General features: G+C 48.2%; 2 protein-coding genes across 2 annotated transcripts; both read right to left on the bottom strand.

Moving 5' to 3' along the window:
* Positions 1-915: 915 nt before the first annotated feature.
* Positions 916-19275, bottom strand: IVD (isovaleryl-CoA dehydrogenase). The gene is made up of 12 exons (XM_064453117.1): positions 19099-19275; positions 16471-16560; positions 14475-14526; positions 11531-11700; positions 10012-10105; positions 9399-9535; positions 7342-7438; positions 4677-4770; positions 3425-3506; positions 2909-3013; positions 2229-2301; positions 916-2088 (listed from the first exon to the last, which is right to left on the bottom strand). Exons 1-12 carry the CDS (start codon positions 19243-19245, stop codon positions 1955-1957), a joined length of 1275 nt encoding a protein of 424 aa, XP_064309187.1. The 5' UTR covers positions 19246-19275; the 3' UTR covers positions 916-1954.
* Positions 19276-19343: 68 nt separating this feature from the next.
* Positions 19344-24760, bottom strand: KNSTRN (kinetochore localized astrin (SPAG5) binding protein). The gene is made up of 8 exons (XM_064453118.1): positions 24633-24760; positions 23540-23672; positions 23333-23389; positions 23005-23104; positions 21209-21323; positions 20837-20898; positions 20623-20697; positions 19344-19752 (listed from the first exon to the last, which is right to left on the bottom strand). The coding sequence occupies exons 1-8, from the start codon at positions 24694-24696 to the stop codon at positions 19621-19623; spliced, it is 738 nt and encodes a 245-aa protein (XP_064309188.1). The 5' UTR covers positions 24697-24760; the 3' UTR covers positions 19344-19620.
* Positions 24761-25548: the final 788 nt, after the last annotated feature.

Genomic DNA, 25548 nt, shown 5'->3' with positions numbered 1-25548 from the left:
CTCCCCACTGCCCCTGAAGTGCCCCCGGCACCACCTCTCCAGCTAGATTTGCTGTTTTACTGGGACACAGAAAGGGCGGGGAGCGCGGAGAGCAGCCGAGCCCCGCAGCACACCCCGCGGGGAAAACCCCCGGCAGCGCGCCGTGGGCTGCGCGGCTCGGGCTGCACAGCTGCCCCCGCTCATCGCAGCAGGGACCTGCTGCCCAAATCGCAGGGGAAAGCCTGAAAACCCCTGCCTCGGTCCTTCGCGGGACGCTAGATTGGGGCGTAGCAACTGCGGCGGTTTTGTGACTTGCCCGTACAGGAGGGGACGACATCTGTAATCCTTCTGCGATAAAACATAAGTGTCTGGTCACATAAAGGCTTACGTTAATGTACAGTAATGCGCTTAGTGTTTCACAGAGCGCTTCACTTGTGCTTCAGGGCCCACTTCCAAAGCATTTCCAGGTGCAGCTCCACAAGATATCCCTTGACAGGCCACCTCTGTCCACTCTCTGCTCCCTCTATCCAGAGATTAAGGTTGAAAATTAAACCCTGGGACACTTCCAGAGTGACAGCCATGCACCGTAGCTCAATAAACACGATGTTTAGGAAGAAGGCACTACCACCGTGACTTTAGAAGCTCTTTCCAGCTCTCGATTAAGTTTTGTAACTTTTATAAGCACTTGGTGACCTGCCTGGCGGTTCAGGAAAGCCAATTTTTCTGTAATCTGTGGCGTTTTAAAATTCTGTGTTAGTCTACTGTCACCTAGGACAGACAGGTGTCAACTACAGCCAAAAAACACACAGAACTTTAAGCTCTTTTTTGTTAAAACCTCTGCGAGGTTGCCTACACGGCAACTCTTTAATTAATTGCTCTGTCATATTTACAACATCCAATTTTTTCTTTGTGATTCACTCTTTAAGGCTGGCAGTATACGGTACAATTTTCTTTAATAAAGCTAGGTAAACTTCAATTTGCTGTATATAATATGCACTGAAAACGCCCACGAACACCACTGCGCTCGCTCCGACTGCTGCAGCCAGCCGAAGGTGGAGCGCGAGTACGTGCTTTTGCCAAAAGAACAACCTTTGGAAAGGAAAAATACAAATAACCCCAACCCAGAAAAAGTCAGCCTCCTCCTGCCTGCTTCATTCACCGATGTCACAATACAGGTCTGACGTTTTAACTGTTCCCAGAATGATGGATGGTGACACCTCTGAATGAATAACACAGCGGGAGGCAGTCCGTCAGAGCGGCGACGACTTGGGGCTGCGCTGAAACGCCTTGAGAAGCAGCGGGAATAGGACAGGAAGTATGCAAAGGAACAGACGTGTCATGTCAATGAGGACTTAGGAATCGTCACCTAAAAAACTGCTTGTGCATCGATGACGCTGGAGCGCTGATGGCGGCCACCCCCATGATGTGGCTGGCATCGGGTTCCCAAATGGGAGCTGTTAATCCCATCGGAAGGTCACAATGGGAAATATCACCTCCCACTGGTACTATGCTAAATGCTAGTGTTTAATGGCACTCTTTTTTTTTTTTAAATAAAAGAACAAAATTTTTCCCTCACCATCCAGGTTTGTTTTTTGTGGGCGTTGACTTTCTGTGCTCAGCAATGGCTGCCTCTTGTTCCAGGCATACAGCTCACCAGCCTGCTTCGCTGGCGACGCGTCCCCTGGATGAACCTCAGCTCTGCAACGCTGAGAATCAGGATGGCTTATGAACAGGATGAATCAGGATGATGACAAGAAGGAAAAAAAGAAAAACCACCCCACTTTTCCTTCCGTGCTATGGTCTGATTCATTCTGTCGAAGCCCAGTCCAGCAGCATCTGTTCACAGAGCAGGCAGAAAAGAGTCCACAAGTGTCAATTCCAGAATCACAAGCAGGAAGAAAAAGAATTGTGCGATCTAGCCTCTGTGGTCCAAGGCCTCGTGGCGGTCAGGGTGCTGCCTGTCCACTGGTGGGCATCACTTAAAGGTGGCATTGAACGCCCTGCCAATGATAAGCCTGCGCACTTCGCTGGTGCCGGCCCCTATCTCATAGAGCTTGGCGTCACGCAGGAAACGCCCCATCGGGTAGTCGTTGATGTAACCGTTCCCACCTGCAACCAAAAAGACAACACAAGTCACTTCTCCTCTGATTTCGGGCGCTGAGGGTGGGATGGGAGAGAGCAGTGCTCCTGCACGGCGCTTGGCTCTCTCCAGCAACCACTCAAAGAAAAAAGCGTCGCCAGTGACTTACCCAGACACTGAATCCCATCCAGAGCTACCTGGGTAGCACACTCTGCCGAGTACAGGATCACTCCAGCACAGTCCTAAAGGAGAGTCACAACGACGACAGGGTCAGCAAAGATGTCACCTGCCCTTCTCCGACCTGCGTTGCTCTGACCTTTCCATTGCTCTACAGACATCTGCTAACAAGCCTGAAATACTTGATCGCAAAGGCGCAGGATTCATTCCCCAGCGAGCAAGAAGCTGGAGCAGTCTGTCACTACAGAATACTCGTGTCAGGTCTGTAAAGGGCACATGGAGACAGAAACAGGAAAAAAAAGAAGAGAGAAGAGTGGAGCAGGGGAGCTGGTCTCCCCTGAATGCACGTCATACCCACAGGAAACCGATGTGATTTGATTTGGGATGCAGGGCTCTGTGCTCCAGTTAAACACTCTGTCCCCTCCTTTGACAGGGGCGCGGTGACAGCACCGGCTGCGGAGATGACAACACCTCGGAATGACCGCTACAGCCCCTTACAGCGGCCAGGGCATTGTGTTTGGGCTTCCAGTAAACACCTACTGATGCTGCTAAGCCTGTTGCCTTGCAGAGCGAGGCCTTCTTTTCCTTTGGTGGGAAAAAGATCCCGGTCTGAGAGCAAAGGCAAAGGAATTCCCCCAGCGGACACAGTCCAGGTGGAAGCGAGCAGCTCACCTTTGCATTGAAGTGGCCCTGGTCACAGGCCTTTGCCACGTTGTAGACATACTGCCGGCACGCCATCAGCCGCGTGTACATGTCAGCCATTTTGCCCTGCATGAGCTGCGCGTCGCAGAAAACGAGAGACGTTAACGTGAGTGAGGGAAAGATTATTTTCTGTATGAGCACTGGGGATCACCCACTCCCCAAACTATCTCAGAGAAACCAGACAAATAAGACACGGATTCAGCAGACTTTATGAGGAAGCTGGAGGTTCTGTCGGTTCACAGACCCCAGATGTCAAGGCCAGCAGTAACGCATCAGCCGCCATCCCTCACCCCCTAACAGCGGCCTCCGGCAGACGGGCTCGGAGACCCTTTCGCCTTCTCACCGCATCAATGCGCCGCACAGCCCCAGCACAAACTCCAGGCAACCTTCTCCATGCAAAGCCCTCCCACAACAGAGCTCTTCCTCTTCTTGTTTTTACAGAGAAAAGCAAGGTGACAAAAATTCATAATTCCTTTTCTGCCTTACCTGGAAGTGGCCAATTTTCTGTCCAAATGCTTCTCTTACATGTAGGTATGGAATTGCGTGGTCAAGAACAGCTTGCATGAGCCTAAGAAAAGCACAGATATGCAGGAAGAGAAAAACAATGGAACTATTAATTAATAATTATTAGACCTTGGAAGCGCAATCTAAGGCAGAAAGGTTCTCATACCTAAAGTGATATGCTGCTGTCTTCCTATAGCTCCGTTCAAACAACGCTAAGAGTAAAATCCAAAGGTCCCATTTTTCTCCCTAGTGCTCGGCGTATTGCTCATTTGGGACATCTTGTGGTAAGGTCTTACCTTCTTAATTCAGGGGACTGAGGTGAAGAGTTGAAGAGCCTTCTTACAACTGTAGCCAGGACAGTTTGTGCTGCCCTACATCTCCAGAGACCACCAACTCCAGGAGTACTAGCCAATACCATAAAAAAGGCATAGGCAAGAACAAGAACGTTGAAAAAATCCTCCTCCTGCTTTGTGGAAGATGGTCTTTGTGCAGGATGATGAGTACAGAGAGGCCACTTGGGAGGACAAAAGGACTGTAGCATAAAAATTACTGGGGAGCTTAAGGACTGAATAAATGAAGAACAAACCCTATACGCAGTCCAGTGGTCCTTCTATCTGAAAGCGTGGATAGTGTTTTTGATTTTAAGGAATCAGTAATGCAAATGAGCTGGTTACTCCCAGAGTAATACACACTGCAGGGATACACAAGCAAGCAGTCGGGGGCCAAGGCAGATTTACCTCCTCTGGAAATGTTTATATCAAGACTAATATTTTCAAAAGCATGCTCTGGAGGGTCTGTGGCCTCTGCTACACCGGAAGGCAGAGATCTGCCAACTCTTTCTGTCATTGCTTCTTCTATCCCTTGCCCCTCAGAGGGTGCTCCACATAGATGCTTTCAAATTGAAAAAAAAACCTGCATGAGGAGCAGAGGGTCAAGGAGAGCTAAAGGTGGAGTCCATTAGAGCGGCGAGCAGCTAGGACATAGCTAGAGCACCCAGCAGCTACAGGATCTCCCTGCTCCTGCCCCCTCTGCCTCTTGCCTCCTTCCCCCAGCTCTGGCTCAGCCAATTCCTCCCAGCCTTTCCTCTCCTCTCGGAAGCTGCCCCCGTTATCTCAGTTCTCCATCCAAGGTGCCTCCTACCGAGAGATGCAACCCCAGCTTCAGACCTGCTGGGCTAGGTGACCGTGAAGGATCCTTCTGGCCTTCCAATCTATAGAAGAGGACAAACCCTTACCCCAGTGGCCCACCAGACAGCACGAGTCTCTCCAGGTCCAATCCACTCATCAGAACGTAGACTCCTTTGCTCAGCGTCCCCAAAACATTTTCAGCTGCAAATCGGCAAAGGAAAGTGATTTACTGATGGGCAAAACTAAGATAAGCTGTTGCCTGGGGGCCTGTGTTCGCTGGGGAGAGGATTCAAGCTTTCAGTCCCATCCACCTTTCCTTTTGCTTGAGACACAAACATTCAGGATGAGCTGGACAGGCGCTGAGTTTTGATACATACACTCCCTACCACTGAAATGTCTTTTCAATCCAACCAAAGCCAAAAAGGAAAAAGCAGTAAAGGGTTTTAAAGTGCACCTCCAATTGCTGTTATTCTCTTGCCTGGTTTCTAAAGGGTAAGGTGCTCTCCAGAGATCTTCCAGCTCAGCATTTGCACCATCAAGAATAGGAAACTTAATGGCCTGGGAGGACAAACTGGGAGCCCCCTTCACCATCCCATTAGTTTGTATCTAACCCAAACTGACAGCGTTACCACCTCATGCCTACTGAGCGTGAGCTTGAAACGAACGCAAGCCCCGGTCTGATATGCTTGGGTCTGCGCATTCCCAATACAGGGAACCAAAGCTTACACGGGCGAGCAGTCAAAGCTTGCCACGTACCACGCGGTGGAGTGATGTATAGTAGTCTTCTGAGATTGGGGAATACGAGCAGTCATTATCCCCCCTTCTGTGAGGGGGGCTGAACAGAACATTGCTGTTGTTATAAGCAAACGTTTAAAAAGACAAGTATTATTTCAGTGAAAGTGGAAATGGAAAATAGCCACATTAGATAATGGGCTGAGAAAAACCCTCAAGAAATCGTTTCACTTTGGGACAACCTAAAGCACACGCTGATGTTAACAAGTCTAAAAAGAGAGAAGCAGGAACAAAAGGCTCATCTCAGCAAGGCTGTACTCTTACAATCAGGAGAGAACTTAAAGCCTAACAACTGTGCTTTGTCGATGGACAGAGATTATCCACGGATCACACCATACAGGAGAACTGACATATACTTGAGGCTTTGATCACAAGAGATCTGAGAGGTGTGATATGCAAAGTGAAAATGAGACGGGACTTGGACACGTGCAGATAATGTCCTGAAATAAATAATCTGTTTTTCAGTGGCACAAGTTCACAGACTACATTGTCTCCTGCCTATTGAAAAGCATGTCGATGTAGCACATGGAGAAGGGCAACCTCTGCAGGGCCATCATCGTGATATTGGAGTTAGAGGAAGAAGAACGAAGCTGGGCTTTCGGAGAAAAAGCTCAAAAGCCCCACAGATAAGAGAGAAAAATACTAATAGCAAACATTACTTTGAAGAACAGAACACAAATGCCAGCAGCAGTAATAATAAAGTGACAAAGCTATATATGAGTAATGATGTCTCACAGCTAAAAAAATGACTGAATAGCCTGACTGCTTTCCTGTACGCCCAGGGAAAAGGGACATATAGGTCTGCGGTGCGCTGAGGGACGTGCGTGCTGACTGCACAAGGGGGGCAGCCCTGCTGGCTGCGTACCACAGCAAAAAAAAAAAACCCCAAACGTTGGGGCTCTGAACCAACTTTTCCCAATGCGACATGACCAAATGAATCCATGGGCAACACTTACTATGAGAAAAACAGCAGCCACTCAGCAGAGCGTGGCTGACAGTGAAACCCACGTATTTTAAAGTGGAGGGAACTGCTGTGCTAGAGGGACACCTTGATCTGAGAGAAAGATCCTGCTTCCGAGGCAGAAGATCAGAAGCAGCATTAATGGCCAGAGTGCAAAGTGCGTTAACTTTCAACACTGCAGCGATATGCTTCTCCGACTTATCAGAAAATGGAAATCCCGTTACCATGAGAACATGCTGTTCTGTTCGGATGATTAGCCGGGAGATGATCTGAAGACTGGGGCACTGGTCTTTCTGATTTCAGAGTGGAAGAATCCAATAAACTTAGAAATGTCAGATTTCAGCTGAAACTCTTCTTACTGCACGGCAGCTTTTGGGGGTGTATGGGGAGCAGGGGAGTTCCCTGGGCTGCAGATATGCGATTAGGGTTTTCATGAGTTCAGACGAGGCACCTCCTCCACTGGCTATATAGAGGCTGTAATTTTTCTATCAACAGAAACAGCCACTGGAGTAACAAAAGTGGCCATTACTGTGGGCCCTGCTGTACTAACTAACGGGGGAAAGGATGTCCATTTTCAGGCTCTGACCCCAAAAGAACTCAGATATGTTACAGGCAAACCAGAAGTCTGTTGGGTAGTGTCCAGTGATTTTTGGAGGAGGAAAAAAAACCAAACCAACTTCAAGGCAAATAAGCTCTCCTATATACAAGATGGGGAACTCTAATGGAAATAAACAAGTTTCTTTGGAAGCCTCACCTAGGCTTTACAGAAGCAGTGGTTAAGAGTTAGGTCCACAGAAGCGACCTGACAAGGGTTGCGCTCATTCACTGCAATCCAGCAGATTGCACATTTTCCAGTTTCACCAGCTCTCTTGCGAGGCTGCCAAAGAGCGGATAACCACCTGCAAAGCCCTCTAGGTCACGGTCTGAACACACGTGTAATTAGTTATCCAATTTATCTGATCCATTTATCTGACAGGAAACCACCACATGCATACTGCCACGACTGGAACCCAACTCACCAGGTATCTTGCAGTCTTCAAAGATCAGTTCACAGGTATTAGACCCCCTCATTCCCAGCTTATCGAGCTTCTGGGCTGTGCTGAAACCTGGCGTTCCCTGCAAAGTCAAGACAGTAAAAATACATTTCATATCTCAATTCTGACAGACTAAGTAAAATCACTAGAGATCTGTGAAGTTTCCCTGACCACGTGAATTGTAGAATCATAGCACGATTTGGCTTGGAAAGCCTAGTTCCAACCCCCCTGCCATGGACAGGGACACCTTCCACTAGACTAGGCTGCTCCAAGCCCCATCCAACCTGGCCTTGAACCCTTCCAGGGATGGGGCATCCACAGCTTCTCCAGGCAACCTGTTCCAGTGCCCCACCACCCTCACAGTGAAGAATTTCTTCCTTATATCTAACCTAAATCTACCCTGTTTCAGTTTAAAGCCATCACCCCTTGTCCTATTCACTATAAACCCTTGTAAAAAGGGCCTCCCCAACTTTCTTGTACCCCTTCAGGTCCTGGAAGGACCTCTGGCCCTCTGATCATCTTCGTGGCCCTCCTCTGGACTCGCTCCAACAGGTCCACGTCCTTTTGCTGGGGGCCCCAGGAGCTGGATGCAGTACTGCAGGTGGGGTCTCAGGAGAGGAGAGGGGCAGAATCACCTCCCTTTGGTGTGGCCCAGGATATGGTTGGCCTTCTGGGCTGCAAGTGCACGTTGCTGGGTCATGCTGAGCTGCTTGTTGGGATGCATCGCTCCTGAGCTTGGAGCCTTCTTGGGCCCCTCTTCTCTCCAGGGCTTTATCCCATAGTACTCTACCATGCAGATCCCTGAAGAGGCCAGACTGCTCTCCTGAAGTCATTAGGGGTGCCCTAAGGATCTTGAACTCCACCATTTCATGGTCACTGTGGCCAAGGCTGCCTTGAGCTTCACATTCCCCACCAGCCCTCCCTGCTGGTGAGAACAAGGTTAGGCATAGCACCCCTCCTCGGTGGCTCCTCTATCACTTGGAGAAGGAATTTATCATCAATGCATTCCAGGAACCTCTTGGATTGCTTATGCCCTGCTGTGTTGACCCTCTAACAGATATCAGGGTGGCTGAAGTCCCCCATGAGGGCTTCTACCCCATGAACAGGCATGGGGTACCAGAAGGGAGTCAAAGTGAACTGCCTACTCTCGGAACAAGAACAGGGGTAAGTGTAAGGGAAGCAAATGAGCAGAGCAACACTTGCATATGGGGGCACACATGAACTGAGTGCATCCGTTTGCTAATGCACATAAATATTAAATAAATAAATTATCTGGACAGCTAACAACACTGACTCTCCTACAGTAAGGGCTGCAAGTTTTGCCAGTAACTGAACTATTCTAATTAGTCATGCTAAGTCCATCGGAAGGTTTACTGATCTCTGAGATTTTATATTTCCAGTACCATTTATTTTATTAAGGCTTCCTGTCTTCCTTGTGGTGACAGAGATGTGCATAGCATAGCCTGAAATAATTAAAAGGGAAGAAAAAACCCAATAGATTCCTGTTTTCCAAGGGCTCCCTATTGAACAGCCCATTTCTGCTCCCTTTGGCCTGCTCTGCTTTGCATCTGTGTTTGGGTCATTTCAGGATTACAAAAGGCAGTGGCAAAAAATGGGGGGAAGAAATTAATAGAGTATTGTAATGCCTTGGTTAAAAAAAAAACAACCTCCACAAAGTTAGATAATGGGATAGTAGGACAAATTTACAAGGCCTCCAATATCTCTGACAATTTTTGGCAACAAGAAAGCCCTTTTGTATTAGAAACTTGTCCATTCTCTCCATGTTTCTAGCTGAAGAGACCGCTGTATGTTGGACATCAAAATTGAGGAGCGCCCAGCTGACAGCGCAGGACGCCATGTCACTGGGGCTGAGGACTAACCTCATGGGTTTATAAAATTCAGGGAGGGAGTAGTTTGTCTTTGATCAAGGGGCTGACACTTACAGAAAGAGAACTAGCTGGCTTCTAACCGAGCCAGTTAGGGTGAAGGAGTTAGCTTGAAAAACCACACTACAATAAGCTTGTGAGAATTATTAAACCTACCCTCTCCACAATGAACGCAGTTATACCTCGGGAGGCTGGAACAGCATTCATGTCAGTTTTCGCATAAACGATGAGAACATCTGCATCTGGCCCATTGGTGATCCAAAATTTATTCCCATTCAAAACAAAGTAGTCTCCTAGAAGCGAAGAGTTGCAATCTGTTAGCTCACAACAGACAGCAGAGCAACCCCTATATCCTCACTCCATTTATTTCAAAGCAGGCTTCCAAGAATGTTCTTTAAGACCCCCTCAAACAGCATGCACAAACCCTTCCCAAGTTCAACAAAACTAATTTCCTTCATTTCTAGAGTCCAAAGACAGTTTAGCAAATGCCTGATAAACTAAGGCACCCAGTACCAGTTCCGTAATACCACCAACCTCCACCACCACAATCAGAAGTCCACGTGAGGACATTCAACCATCCACCCTCTATCTTCACTACCTGGCTTCATCACACATGGGATCTCCTGGGAGGCGGCACAAGCCTGCAAACATGGCCTGGCATACTCAGGACTAAGCACCATATCTTAATGGTGTTGGGGAGGTTAGTCTAAATTTGAGGAGACGTTATTTATGCCAGCTATCTATCCAGACACCACGTGACAGGCTTTACCTTTCTTATCTGCTTTCAGCTTCATGGACACAACATCAGATCCAGCATTGGGTTCGCTCATTGCTAAGGCTCCAATGTGCTCCCCACTGATCAGCTGGAAGACAAGACAAATATAAGAAAGAAAGAAGGCCCTCTGTAGCCTGCCTTCCATCTCTTTTTCCTGCACCGAGTCTCCACAGCAGCTATTCTACGCAAGAACTGCAAACCGGAGCTGCTGTTCCTGGTAGAGCTGTCGCGGGGAGCTCCCTCGCGCTGCTGTGCTGAGGGAACAGAACCAAGTCACAGTGGGACGAGAAGGATGACTCAACTCCTGTCCGAGTTAGATGGGTACAGCCCTGCTTATAAAGCACCACCTCCAGGAGGGTGCCAAAAGAACCATGCAGGCAGCCATATGCCCTTCACAAGCTCCTTGTTCTGCACTTTATGACTCCCCTTTTACATAAACAAGGGTTGTGAAACACAAAAGGCCAATGAGGGGGATGAAAAGAGACTGCAAAGTTCTTAGCAATGCTCTCATAGCCCGGACCCCCCACACTCACGCTACAATAGCAGATGGACACCCTCCTTCTGTGTCTGCTCATACCAGGCTCTGGCATAGCTGCTGCTTCCTCTTCACTGTTCCTTTCATATCCTGCCCTTTTCTCCTTGCTTTTTTTTTCCTCCCCCTCCCTGTGTGCTTTTATCCATCTCCGCCTTTTGATTTTTTTTTTTTTTAAAAACAGACTCAATGCTTAAGCTACATGTTCAACAAATTCAATCCATCAGGGCGTTTCTACAGAAGTAGAATGCTCAGAACTAGTTAAGTACCTGTCATGAACCAAGACAAGTAAGAATCAGTGATCGCACACTTCATGTTGAAATGCAGTGAATGAGGGCATTAAAATCCACCTGAGCAGCAACGAGGACAATTCGGGGTTACATCTTAGCGGGCTGCACATTGCTTTGAGGAAGCAACACTGTACTTTGCATGTGGTTTAAATCAAGTTTCTTGCTCTGATAATTTCACTGGTAATTTCAGTAGCTGCGATTCAATGAACTAGGAAAAACTACTGAAATCTGTTTAACGTGCTTTCGAGTCACAAACATCAATGCCCCAGATGATGAAGTTTCACGTGTAGTTAATTAGCACAAGCAAACCAACCATTTGGGCAGTGAGAAACAGAGACTATAAAATAGGAAAGCAGCGAGTTTCATTCAGAACTCTCAAAGCAGCTTGGGAAGTTGGAAGAGTATCACCTAGTGTCACCTCAAAGCCTCATTTAGTAACACAGCAACAGAGAGCTGGACTATGCTGCTACAGACATGGACCTCAGCACAGGACAGACAGACATCACGGATTAAGAGGACAAAAATTAACAAGCTAGAGAAGGGCAAGTTTGGCAAGTACAATACTTCCTAAAGGTTGGGTGACTGGTATCGGCTAGTGCTTAAAATGCTACACACCACGAAAAACACCCATCCTTGCATGCAGCCAAAACCCAAACGCTTCCCAGTTTCCCCCCCTTTTCCAGCAACATACCTTGGGCAAGTACTTCTTCTTCTGGGCCTCACTGCCATTACGCACTAGCTGGTTGATACAAAGGTTTGAGTGGGCACCGTAACTAAGCCCAACAGCTGCTGATGCACGAGAGATCTCCTCCATCACCAGCACGTGGTCCAGGTACCCCAGAGCAGATCCACCATATTCCACTGGAAAGAGAAGAGAAATCTCACGTTAACCACCATGGCGTATATCACACACACACACAAAGATCCCAGGGCTGGGCTCCGTCTTGAATGACACATAAGCCACTTACAAGAGAGCTTCTGGTTTTAACTGACATTGTCCCTGAGCTGGGCAGCTCTGGCTTTTCCCATCCCCTCTGAATTTCAGTTTTCTTATCTTAAAGGTACAGGGATGTTAATTCTTCAGCATAATCAATAATTCACAGCATAGTTTTATACATACAACATGCATAAGGATACATATCAAACATGCTACTGACACCCGCACAATAGCGAGCCCTTCTTGTCAACCTTCCCTAAGTGCAACCTTATTATTGTGAAGATTAAATCAAACGGGCAACCTGTATTAGGTGAAGGGACAAAGGAACACAGGCAAAGTTTGCCAAGACCGCACCTTTGTCACAACAAGGCCCCCTGAACAAGTGAGGAATCCTCAGACTACTCAAAAAGCGGGGCACTAGGGACTTTTCTATGCCCGCAGGTGTGCGGGAGACCAGCATTCTGATGGGTGGCCGATTCGGAACGAGAAAGATCCACAGATGTAACTGCTGTAATTCAACAGTGGCAAGAACGCGGATTTCAAGAGAGAATGAGATAAGACAGAGCAGCGTGAGCATTGTAACTGGGAATCTAGCGAGGCACACTGAGCCGAGGCTAAAACGTGGTTAAGATAAAAGGCACACAGTAGAACAGGGAGAGAGACAAGGCAGGGGGAAAAAAACAAAGAGAAGGCTGAGAAATGCATAATGGCCTCGAGCAGCTGACAGCCTACATAAATATATACATATATATACCTACACACACATTTATATACACACAAATACAGTCACATCCCAAAATAAAAGCTTTGTTCTACAGGCAAGAAATGAGCGATCGGACTGTTACGAGAAGAACTAAACCAGGAGGACATGAACACCGCGAACGAGTCAGGGAGGCAATCCGGGAGCACTCACCCGCCACCAGCACGAACGCTGCAAGCAAGCGGCGACAACGGGAAGAGCAAATACGTTCGTATGGCCAGTGACCAAAGAGCAGAGTGCGTAACCTGGGCTCAGAGAGGGCTACTGCCCCGACTCGTCAAATTAACATGATAGCCACTGGCACTAGGTGCAGTCTTTCCTCCCATGTCACTCATTCTGACTCCTGCCTTTATCCTCTGAAAGCACCTCTCTACTACAAATCAGAGTTTGGGGTTTTACTATCCGTATCCTAAAAGATGGGTTTAACAATTTCTCATACATGCCAAAACAAGAGAGTTTTCTATTCATTCCTGTAGAACAGATGGGTTTGGTGCTATTGCCTCACGAAAGGGAAGGTAACTGCCTGCTGTGAGTAGTACTGGCCCATGACTGCTTTCTATTGCAAGAGGTACAAGAAAATAATCCTGCCAGACAGCTTCTCGTATAATACGAACTATAGTGTGATTTAGAATCATGCCGCCCTTCCAAAATTACTCTTTATATATGACATGCCTGTATTATCATTCCATGGTAGCTACATATTTGCATTTCTTAACTTAGCTCTTTATAAAATAAATGAAAAGTTACATTAAACCAACATAGCTTTCTTAGTTCTAAAAACAAAAAGCACCGTTATTTAAAATGCTCCCTTGAAAGACTTGATCCGCTGGTGCCCAAATACTCCTTTTAATTGAGCATACACCCTCATAAGATTCCACATTAGCTTCACATCCTAAATCCCAGTCTCCACCTCCTACAACAAAACTGACGCCAATAAAGAAACTGCACATAGCTATGCAATCAAAAATAAGGCGAAAAATTCTGGGCATAGGAGGGTTTTAGAGGTAAATCTTTGAGGAAATCAAAAAGGACAGGACTTGTGAGGGAATGGCTTATTTATAGTGTGGGAAACCGCTGTAAGCCTCAGGCACAACATCAAAGAAGAAAGAAGGTAAGAGTGAGAAAAAACAGGAGCAGCAGTAAATTGGGAAGAGTAAAGAGAAAGAAAGCAGAAATACAGACTCTTTCAAGCAGACTCAGTGCCACTGAAAGAAATGCAGAGGCATTATTTCAACGCATTGCTATTCAGCTTGCTTCTGCAGAAGCCTTTGCACACGCACATCTAGAAACACAGACTTTACGATGGGGAAATAAAGGCCCCATTGGCTGCTTTTCTCCACTAAGGGCTTCTCCTCATTACACTGTGTTAGCGCATTCAGCATGACCACAGCAGCCTCAGTAATCTATAACATTAATCAAAACACTTTTCAACTAACCTGGACAAGGCTGAATAAGATTTACCCTGATTTTTTCTGACTGGTTGGATGTGGTCAGCTCTCCATTAGTTATCACAGCTTTTCACGGCATTGTTTTATACCCTCTAACTTCTCCTATTAGAGATGGATGTTTGTTCTGGGATACTTTTATCTATAGCTCCCGTTCTTCAAAACCTGCAGCAAACGCTTCATATTGGGGAAGCGCAAACACGCTTGAGTTGCATGTGTTATGTACGGAGAAACCGCTTCCGAACAGTACTTTTAAGCTGTGAAAGGCGTTTTGTAATCATGCAGAAGTCTAACAAGGAAAAAGGATTCTGATTCACTGAAGAATAAAAAAAGTTGCCAAAGAGAGTTTTTAAAAAACAGGAAGATAGGAGCTCTGGACAAAATGGATGTCACACCACAGATAAGGCTGTTACAAACTGGAAAGGGTGAGTTTTAGTCTCTCTTTTGTTTGAAGAATCACCCACCAGAAGGTAAGAGGTGGGAACAGACTTACCAGGAGCTGTGATCCCCAGAACTCCCAGTTCCCCAAGTTTCTTCCAAAACTCCTACAAACACGAAACAAGCAATGAGTCCAGACTCGCAGTCAGGGCATCAGCGTTAGTAAGTTTTCCCAGGTAGCTCACCAGGTACATCAATCTACCTTATTCTTGTGATATCTTGGAGATAAATACATCCATACCTATTCCTCCTGCAACACCAGCTCTGCCCTTTGGCCTAAGAACTCACACAAACTTAAGGACTTTAGTTATGCTACACCTGGGAGTAGCTTGTTCAATTCTGTGAAAATTCACAAGCCTAAATTTAATTCTGGAAGGACTGGTCCTAAGGTTTAGCTCATTGCCCAGTTTAAGGAAGAATTTTGATGAATTCAAACCTCCCATTAATTTCAAAAACTACACTTCTAGGCTTTCCTATGCTACCTCTTGCTAAAGATAATTTACGATGTTACAACTTAAACTGATGCTTGTCTTTTACATCACGCATCCTTGTCACTGTGCTTTGGCAGCCCTGTGTTGGCCTCTCAGCCTGTGGTTGCTGCAAATAGCAGTTAGCGTAAGTTATACGTGACTGAAACCCTGGAAATACGTCAGAGCTGTTATTAGCTGGCAATTTAACTCTTCCAGTAAAACAGAAACCGATAAGTTAAGCCAAGGAGGCCTCCTTAGGAGAAATTAAAAAGGGGAATGTTACAGCGGGGGCAGAGAGAGGTGCTGCCCACCTCGCAGGCAGTACTAGATAAGCTATAAAAGGTGACCACAACAGAGAATTTGTGAATGCTTCGGTGTTGTGAAGCTCAAGGAGCTGAATCCACCAGGGCTGCTCGAGTACATAACCCAGAGGTTTTCAAGACTGCCAGGACACTAGGCACGCATGGGGACTACGCAGCATTACTGAGTTCTGCACAGTTGGAGACCTAGGCGACAAAGTTCATCTACTGGAGGACAAGCTGTCCTTCCCTGACCACTGACTCCTCCGCTCGCCTGTTGCTGGGATTTATCGCTCTGGCAACACCATGACTCAAGTGACAGCCACGTGATTCGAGGCACGGAGCTGCCAGCTGACTTCAGACACACGTCAGCTGTGCCCGGCGCAGGGCATGGCAGGGTAAGAGGGGAGCTACGACATAACGTGGTAGCACAGGATGTCACCAACGAGGACCACACGTACGCTGGAGGGACCATCACTCTGCTGCTGCTTCAGGCTGCAGCCTCTCCTGCGCTACATGATAGACACACGGGGGAATGCTTGTCGCATGGCCTCAGTGTCCAGTGACAAGATAATTATCAGTGAATAGTCTCCAGAGGCTTCAAAAAATATTATTCAATAGTTCTGGATGACATCTGGTGCGCCAGGCTAAATTTATGGACTTAACTTCAAAGCTGTGCATGTATCTCTGAAAATGTCAACATCAGAGCTCTGGGAAATCCTAGCAGATGTTCTGAGCTTTAAGACTTGTGGAGCTTATAAAAACCAATAGTGGGATCTCTCATTTTCATCAATCAAACCATCCCGCTGCACAGAATTTGTTGGGTTTATTAGGAAGGCAAGTTTCAGCTCAACAGTCAAACAACTCTGCCTTTCAGCATTTGCACACAATATTTTCACAACGAATTTGAGAGGAAACGCGGATGTCTGAGGAAGGGTCCTAGCTAGAAGAATACAAAGCACATATGAGAGAAGGGGTCTGAACAGAGTCAAGCAGAAATCCCATGATGAGAATCCAAACAAGGCCATTATCAACTAATCTTTTTTGGGTTTGTTTTAATTGCATGCTGGCTGGGTTCTGCCCCAGGTTGCCGAAAGTTGTTAACAAAAAAGATAAGACAGGAAATAAAAGAATTGTTTTCTCTACGGCTTTCAAGTTTGAAAAGTTAATGCATATGTTCTTGTGGTGTGGGCTGGGATTCTTTGTCTGGACTAGCGTACAGATCAAAGCACAGACAGGCTTTCACTACCATTGATTTTAATTGCACACATGAAATACTTGCCCGCATGCCTTTGAATTCATTTTCCTGGTCAATCTGTTGGGCCTTCGGAGCCAAATGCTCTTGACAGAACTTTGTCATGGTCTGTCTAAGCTGGGAAAAAAGATGAGGAGAAACACGTATGTTACATCCCATCAATATATTGTCGTCTTCTTCCCTAGGATACTGCCAACAGTCCCCTGCCAGGCCACTCCAGGATCCCAGAGCCAGAAGCACAAGACCATAAGGAAATTGATCTTTCCGGTTCCTGGCTGAAGGACCACGTAGAAGGCCCTTCAGGATTTTAAAGGGAAGATACTGAGGTACTTCAGCTCCTCTCAGCATTTAACCTTAACAGTCTTACCCCAACAGGGGAGAATGCTACTTAATGACTGCCTGCACTAGGGCTTCAGGGGATGTTTCTGGTCAGGAAACTTTGAAAGCTGATGAACGGAGCTTATGATGTATTATCCCCATCCAGGAGCTGCTTACGGTTTCCTTTAATTATAGGCAGATGCCTGTAATAAGTACGCATACTAATTAAAATGTGTTAGTATATCAAACTGGGACTACACTAGCTATCCTACTATTTTCTTCAGAGGGAAAGTTTGATAAAGTCAGGTATGCTCGTTGTTCCAAGAGTTAAAAATATAAAAATCTTTTTTCTAAATTTTAAAATCTGAATACTTACAGACACGTACCCTGCAGAAGTCTATACACATACTAAGAAAGTATATACAATACCTTTTTAAGTGTTTTTAATATAAAGATTTTAAAACTTTGTCTAGATATTATGCAGGAGCTTAATACCACCATTTTTCCTTTTGGTTCTTTATTTCTACAAATTAATGCTGCTGAAAGAACAGTCTTAGAGACCGAAACCCTCTGCTGTGTAACCAGACCCTGCAGAAGGGGCCGAAGTAACAAACCAGAATGCACCAAGGCTTCTCTGCCCTTCTCTGAAGCCCACGACCAAAGCAGCCTTTTTTTTTTTTTTTTTACAATTAAAAAGATACACTAGTTTCCATGGCTAAACAGACCTTGGGTTCCAGTACCACCAAACAAGTTTCCCCGTTTTTTTGTTGTGGTTTTTGTTGTTGTTGTGTTTTATTTACATTTGTAACAATGCAAACTTATCTAGTGTTTAAAAAGTTGGCAGCAAGAAACTGGAGCATAAAGCTTAAAACACAAAAAGTTTAAAACCACAATAAAAAAATCTTAATGAATTACAGACCGAGGGATAGACTCGGACATCCCTGATACTCTAGGCCAGTTCATAAGTTACAGTGCTGTTACTTCACAGCTTTGCTAGCATTGCCAAAGACTTATTTCTGATTTTTTCAGCTTTTCCACCAGATAGATATGAACTACAAGAGTATTTTCCTCCTTTTACATCCACTGAACACTGAAGCCCAAAGAAACATCAAGTAAACCATGAACACAAACCTGGTAAGAATAGTTTTGTGGTAAGAAACAAGTGAGAATAAGTTTGTTTTGTACATCCATCTGCTTGCACTGTCATAATTACCTAGAAATTCAGGCTATAGCTCCAGATCTGGAGCACCAAGGAAAAGAGTCTTGTTGGCAGAAGCCTGCCTGGACCAAGCCTTTGAGGGCCAAGCTTTTCACCCCATGCCCCAGGGGTGGGAGGGGATCAGGACTGTGATGGCCAGCACCAGGCTGCTGTTGGATGTGGGAGAAAACAGTAAAACTGAGAAGGTCCAACCTCCAAACCAAAACTCAGGTCCCCTGTCAGGCAGGAGAATCTTAGAATCATTAAGGTTGGAAAAGACCTTGAAGATCATCAAGTCCAGCCACCAGCCCAACACCCCCAGGCCTCCTAAACCATGCACCCAAGTGCCACGTCTGCGCGGTGTTTGAACCCCCCCAGGGACGGTGACTCCCCCACCTCTCTGGGCAGCCTGTGCCAGGGCCTGACCGCTCTGGCACTGAAGACATTTTCCCTCATCTCCAACCTAAACCTCCCCTGACGCAGCTTGGGGCCGTTCCCTCTCGCCCTGTCACTGGTGACTTGGGAGCAGAGACCAGCCCCCCCCTCACTCCAGCCCCTCTCAGGCAGCTGCAGAGAGCGAGAAGGGCTCCCCTCAGCCCCCCCTTCTCCAGGCTAAACCCCCCCAGCCCCCTCAGCCGCCCCCCAGCACACTTGTGCTCCAGACCCTGCCCCAGCCCCGCTGCCCTTCTCTGGACACGCTCCAGCCCCTCCAGGCCCTTCTTGTCCCGAGGGGCCCAAACCTGAGCCCAGCATTCGAGGTGGGGCCTCCCCAGGGCCGAGCACAGGGGCCCCATCCCTGCCCGGCTCCTGCTGGCCACCCCAGTGCTGACACAAGCCCGGGGGCTGGTGGCCTCCTTGGCCACCCGGGCACTGCTGGCTCATGCCCAGCCGGCTCTCAGCCAGCCCCCCCAGGCCCCCCGGACGAGGCGGGAGAGCCGCACCGCTCCCTAGGGCGCTGTGATGAGACCCACGCGCTTGTTTCCGCGTCTTCCCGCCGGGGTCCCGCCACGCCCCCTCTACGCGCCCGGCGATAGGCCGGCTGCCCATGGCCTCGGCCAATCACCGCCCGCCAGCCCCGACACACCCTCCCCCCCGGGCCGGGCCCCGCCCAGCGGGCCGGGCGGCGGGCAAAGCCCTACCTGCCGCTGCTCGGGGCTCAGCCCGTTCACCGTGTCGTCCACCGCCAGCCCCGCGCAGCCCCGCCGCGGCCAGCCCAGCGCCTGCCGCCGCCGCGCTCCGCGCCAGGCCCGGCCCGCCGCCGCCCGCCCCACCAGCGCCGCCGCCATGGCTGCCCCGCCCGCGCCGGCAGCGGAGCGCATGCGCCGCCTCGCCCCCGAGGGAGCCACGCCCCGCCGGTGGCCGGGGAAGTAACGGGGCTGCTCCGGACCTTCCAGTACATTTAATGGGTTAAAACCAGGACTACTTATGCCGCACCGACAAACCGGAGCAGGCAGGCAGCAGGGGAGTCCAGGCACGGCCCCGGCCGACACGGGAAGAGCAAGAGGAGCTCCGAGCGCAGGACGGGTGGGTAGGCAGCCATCGCCGACCTGCTCCTTCGTTTAAACCAAACGTAAGAACGAGGTTTGCAAAGTAGAGACCTCTGACCTAGGAGGAAAACATCAAAAAAAGGGGAAAAAGGCAGTAGAGTCCGTCCTTGTGCCTCACATAGCCAGGAGCAGCTCCAACTCGTCAAGTATTGTTGAGCATTCCTTAATTTCTGCTTGGAAGGAGGAATGCTTCTCCAGGGACTGGTGTCTCTCCTCTTCTGCCGACTTCCACTTGGCCATCGCTGTCTGTGTAGAGAAGGCAGCACGCGCTGCGTTATAACACAAAAGCACTGGATAGCAAAGCTGAGTTCTAAAGCAGCTCCCACTAAAGCATTTGAACCCTTCACCTGGTAAGCTAAGCTAAGTCCGGCCTGACTGGGACGTCTTTTACCTGTTCCTTGAAGAAAATAATTTATCTGTGATCAAAGTTTAGGAAAGTCTTCTATAATAGCAATTTAATTAATTAGCTCTTAAACTTCTTCCCAATAACTGTAGAATTAGAATTTAATGACTATTCTGGTCAGAGTATAGACAATATCACTGAAGCTGCCTGTGCTTGAATACTTCTTAGCTCCCAGAGAGGCCACCCGAGGTCACCGCTCTGCAGCGCTCGCCAAGTTAGACCAAGCGCTCCGAGCTCCAGCACAGCAGCCGGGCTGGCGGATCCGTGTCTGCCAGCGGTGCTTGCAGCCACCAGCAACACAGTCTCGAAAACCCTCTCTCTCAGGAGCTGCTCTGAGCGGAGCCAGCTCTGTTTCCAGTACCGACATCCATCTCCAGTTTGGAACTGGTTCAGGCTAACATGAAAGCGATCAGCCCTTAAACGCTGCTTTCATCTTTGACCTTGTTTCAAGGCCAGTTGTATCCAGTTCAGCTTGAAACAACCGAGATGAGACGTAACTTTGCCCCACCATAAACTTTAAGCCCTCTATTTGGCAGGAGACGAACACAGAGTTTCCTTAACACACGTAAAACACGAGATGAGCAATACTGCAGCTGTGTCTGCAGTTCTCCTGGGGAATAGAGCAGCGCTGGGAGGAGCACAATAACCTTCAGAATCTCACTTGGCACCAAGTGCTCGTTACCTGGCAGAGTCTGAAGAAGTCACAGACTTACCTGAAGCATCTCCTTTTCTTTTGCAGCTGTTTGATTAAATAGCCTCAATTCTTCTATGAGTTTCTCAGTTAACAGCTGAAGAGGCAAAAGGAACACAGTTTGGTACAATGCAAATAAACGCAACTCTCAGCAGCCGTTTCCACAACATCAGTGCAAGAGGTCAGGACCTCTCTGAGCCCATTTCACTCCTACTGTTATTTCAAAATTTTCTTACCGTCATCTGCTTCTGGCATTCCTGTGTCTTTTCTTCCTCCTCCAAAATGTTGTTGCCTGTAACTAATTTATGAGATGCATAAGTAAGCCTCTAACATACAGATAAGTTTGCTTGTCAGAACTAACAGTTTCTCCAAGTAAATTTCTATAGGAAAGATTAAGTTATTTTCAACATTTATCCAGGACAGGGCCTACTACAGGAAGCAGCTTTTTCTCTTAAGCTAGGGGGGAAAAAAAATCCCCTGGAGTTACAGCAGTATTTCCTTAGCAAGGAAGCAGAGCCCTAAAGCCCATGGACAGTCACAACAGGGGAAGAGAAAAAGGCATTCTGAAGAACAAGTACCAGAATGGTATGTGAATGCATAGTCCTTACCAGGATCAATGTTTCTGCTTTCTAAAATCACCATGCAAGTCTCCTGGAATTTCTTGAGCTTCTCGACTTCTTTTACCAGGCCTTCATTCTCCTCCTTTAACTCCTTTATAGTGCCCTGTCATTAACACAGGTTGCAAGCGAATCAAGTTTCCATGGAGGTTTCCGTCTCGTTAGTCAGTAGTAGCGAGCGTGGTGCTTAGCAAGCACTCCACCAGCACCAAGAATGAGGTCTTCCTCTTCTGACTACCACCCCAACACATTAGTCTGTTGCTGTCCTTTACTCCTGCTTCTTGACAGGATTAATACATTTATCATATCCACATGCCACAGCAATTGCTAGAAAAATTTGATCCTAGAGATAAATTCCTTTTAGGTAATCCTAGCATATCCTTTCTTGTGCTCCCCTCTTGTACATATAAATAATTCAGGAGTTTGATGCATAGAAGAGCATAAGCATTGGGGAGGAAAGGGCCCCTTAGAATCTTTAAGCCACAGCATTATTCCCTACACAGTTCAGATATTACCAGGCAATCGGATAAGCCGATCAGCTGCACAAGTTGAATGCAATTCTCCAAGAGAATCAATAAGACTGTGGATTAGGGTGATCCAGCTGATAGTGTCAGAAGCCTTTTGAACATTTTGTAGGAGGTCTCAAGGCTCTTAGAGAAATCAAGCTGTGAGATAAGAGGAATGATCGTCTCACAGATTAGTAACTGGTTGAGAACTTGGAAATAAAGTGGGCTTTTACAACTGAAGGTTACAGCAGGGTCTCTTGCACGTGACGCAAACTCTGCTCAGTGTGTCCTAGAGTGATTGGCAAGAGGTGGTGAATAATGAGGTGCCGATGCTGAATCTAAACTTGATTTGACCAAGTCAAATCTGTCTGAACCAGAATGCACTGAACAGTCCCAGCAATCTCAGCCTTTCCTCCAGTCCCTTAACCACCTCAGTGGCCCTTTGCTGGACTCTCTGCAGTATGTCCATGTCTCTTGTACCAGGAGCCCAGAACCAGACACAAGACTCCAGGTTTGGCCTCACCAGTGCTCAGAAGACAGGAAAGAACTTGCAGAAGAATACAAAGACACTAAGAGATTAGGCAACAATACAACAAAATAGCTCATGAAGAAACATAAGCTTATATAAGCTGAGCTCTGTGATAAATACTCAGAGGAGGATGAGGTCACTGTCCCTCGAACTTAGTGCACAGCAGTAACCAAAATCCAAGTAGAACATTCTTGGTTACCAAAATGAGACCCTGCACATTCCTGAACCCACCTCTTCAATGCTGCGTGCACTTTCACACCACTCTACGCGACGGGTTAACAAAGCTAGGAGAGATTGGGCAAAAGGAACGAGGAAATTGAATAGCTTATCTACCACATGTTAGCAGCTGTGGAAGAACAAGAATGGATAGACCTCAAGCCATCAGCAGCAAGCCATTATTTACAGTTTCTCATGTGGTAGCTAGCAAGCTGCTGGCAATATCAAGACTGTTTTAATAAAACTTCATGCAAGTGTACAGTTGTGAACTTGAAACGTTCTCCCACAATGAGTTTAAAGTAGAATTAGAGCTCTGACAACTATTTAACAGTGACCTGGATACATTATCCATCCAAATACATCTGCAGCTCTGCCGATTTCCAGGTTCCAGCAGATATCACAGGTGTCAGAGGAGAAAACCCAGCCCACCCAAACTCTACTGACTTCTGATAGAAACAGGAAAACAAGCGAGACAGTCCTTTGATCTGACCTCATAGGAATTACTCAATGATTTATTCCCCCTGCCCTTTTCTTACCTGTGCTCCTGTTAGTCTGGAGTGCAGCTGCTGCTTGGCTGTTTCTAACAGCTGATTCTTGGTCCTCAGCTCTGCTTCTAGTTTGTATCTGTTGAGAGGTCTGTAGAGTCAAACATCAAATATTTAGGGGCAAAAATATCAGTAGTACACACCTTGTCTTTTAATTCTGCAAACGTGCCCTTTTTATAAGCATTTGTTCTTGTTTCTGACCAAGAGCTTTAGTCAGCAAACTAGGCAAGAAAGCTGTCCTGGGTGAGAGCTCATCGTACTCCTCCAGGAGGGGATGTTACTGCATGAGGGCAACTAATAGAAATTTGAGGAAACTTACCCTCTTGTAGCTGTCTTCTTTGAAGGCAGGTCCACTTTCTTGGCAGATTTAGGCAACCTTAAAAGACGAGTGAAATACAATTACCAGAAGACCACTGCATTCTTGCAGATTACCAAGTCTGTTAGTTTGACAAAATCTGCAAAATGCTAAGCTATCTCTAGGACATTTGCCAAGTAATAAATCCATCAGTATTTTACTTTCATTTACCCTTGGTTTGTAGCTTTGAAGACACCATCTGCTGGAATGTTTGAGCTAAAGTTAAAATTGGGATCTTTGTTGAACTCTAGATCTGCTGTTTTGCTGACGCATTGTTTCTTTGAAGGAAAAGACATCTGTGTTTCTGTAAGAAAAAAAACAACAATAAAAAACCTATGGTCTACAAGAGATGATCATAATATGCAGAACCACCAGATCTCTTAAGCCTTCAATTTGAGGTAAACCACAATTATATCTGGCCAGAATAGAGGCTTTAAGGTAGCGACAGCTAAGGGTAATCTTCAAACTTTACCCAGGATTAATAGTCCAGGACAAGCCACAGGTAGCCCAGGTGGGCAGTGTCAAAACAGTTACCAGGCTAGCACTGAGAGAAAGTTTAAAAGTGACAATACAGGCATGATAACAAAGGAGGCCTCAACATCAAGCAGACAGCACACCACAGGGCTCCAAGCAAGGTTGCTCGGTATTGGAAGCAAAACAAACACAGCCCTCGTGAAATTCTCAGTTAAGAGAGCTTCGTATTCCAAGGAGATACACTGTAAAAATAACGCTCCAGAGAACTAGCTTTCTATGTAAAATTTATTTGGCTTTAAACTCACTCAAACAGCTGCGATTTAGGAAGCCCCTCCCCCCGCAAGTTAAGTATTTTTCAAATAACAGACCCATAAGCACATTTATGCTGGAGAAACACGGGAGCTTCCACCGAGAGACTAGCTCCCGTGCTTTTAACGCTAAGCCCGGGCCCCTCGCCTTTCTAGAACGCCGTAGGTAGTATCCAAGCTCTTCCAGGAGTAAGAGCTCGGTAAGCAGGTTAGGCCCCGCGCCGGAGCACGCCTCAACGGGCCCTGCTCAGGGGCGCACGTTTAGCCAGAAAAAGCGTCAGCCGAAGCCTTAAATAGAGACAAAACCGGTTGAATAAAGCGTGTAATTAGAGCTCGCAACGGCCACCACACACCACAGCGGTGCCGGAGCCCCCAACAGCCGCCGCCCAGCCCCCTCCCGCGGCGGCCTCACCCGCCCCCCCCGCACCCCGGTGCCCCGCAGCGGCGCCAGACCCTCGCTTCCCGCCGCAGAGGACACGCACCTGCGGGCGGGCCGGTGCGGTAGAGCGCGGTGAAGACGGGGATGCGGGAGGGCTCCCCCTCCATGCCGGCCGCGCTCCCGCCCCGCCGCCGCCGTTTGAATCCAACGCGCCGCCCAACGGCCGCGCCGCCCCCGCGCATGCGCGGAAAGCGCCCCCGCGGCCGGCGGGCTGGCCCCGCCCTCGCCGGGGCGCGCGGCGGGGAGGCAGTGGCGGGCGGCGCGCGGCGCCTCGCTCCCTCTCGCCCCTTTCCCTCAGAGGCGGCGCCGCTGGGGGTGGCGGGCTCTACTCGCGGCTGCCCACCGGGGAGCCGGCCGCCGGTGGGGAGGGCTGGCCCTGCCTCCCGCTTCCTCCCCCGCGGCTTCGGGCACTCGAGACCCCGGAGCCCGAAAGGGTGGCCTTGGTGGCTGGGGCAGGGTCTGGAGCACAAGTGTGCTGGGGGGTGGCTGAGGGGGCTGGGGGGGTTTAGCCTGGAGAAGGGGGGGCTGAGGGGAGCCCTTCTCGCTCTCTGCAGCTGCCTGAGAGGGGCTGGAGTGAGGGGGGGGTCGGTCTCTGCTCCCAAGGCACCAGTGACAGGACGAGAGGGAACGGCCTCAAGCTGCGTCAGGGGAGGTTTAGGTTGGAGATGAGGGGAAATGTCTTCCCTGCCAGAGGGGTCAGGCCCTGGCACAGGCTGCCCAGAGAGGTGGGGGGGTCACCGTCCCTGGGGGGGTTCAAACACCGCGCAGACGTGGCACTTGGGGATTAGGAGGCTTGGGGGTGTTGGGTTGGTGGTTGGACTTGATGATCCTCGAGGTCTTTTCCAGCCTTAATGATTCTGATTCAAGGGGAATCTGTGCTGCGGAGTCCTCCCTGCTGCACGCCCAGGGCGCTGGTGCCGCCACTTGCGTTTGAGGGGATTAAAACTGCCCTCCCACAC

The sequence above is a fragment of the Phalacrocorax carbo genome, chromosome 5, assembly GCF_963921805.1.
Source record: "Phalacrocorax carbo chromosome 5, bPhaCar2.1, whole genome shotgun sequence".
NCBI classification, from domain to species: Eukaryota; Metazoa; Chordata; class Aves; order Suliformes; family Phalacrocoracidae; genus Phalacrocorax; species Phalacrocorax carbo.
This window is presented reverse-complemented; position numbering and strand designations above follow the sequence as displayed.

Bases quoted from the DNA above. Each gene is read 5' to 3' on its own strand.
- KNSTRN (XM_064453118.1), bottom strand. From the start codon at position 24,696: ATGGAGGGGGAGCCCTCCCGCATCCCCGTCTTCACCGCGCTCTACCGC. The intron at 23,105-23,332 runs GTAAGTTTCCTC...TTGACTCTACAG, and splicing joins AAGAAGACAGCTACAAGAGG to ACCTCTCAACAGATACAAAC. The intron at 21,324-23,004 runs GTAAGAAAAGGG...TGTTAATGACAG, and splicing joins CCAGACTAACAGGAGCACAG to GGCACTATAAAGGAGTTAAA.
- IVD (XM_064453117.1), bottom strand. From the start codon at position 19,245: ATGGCGGCGGCGCTGGTGGGGCGGGCGGCGGCGGGCCGGGCCTGGCGC. The intron at 10,106-11,530 runs GTATGTTGCTGG...CTTGTCTTCCAG, and splicing joins AGAAGAAGTACTTGCCCAAG to CTGATCAGTGGGGAGCACAT. The intron at 2,089-2,228 runs GTAAGTCACTGG...TTTTGGTTGCAG, and splicing joins GGATGGGATTCAGTGTCTGG to GTGGGAACGGTTACATCAAC.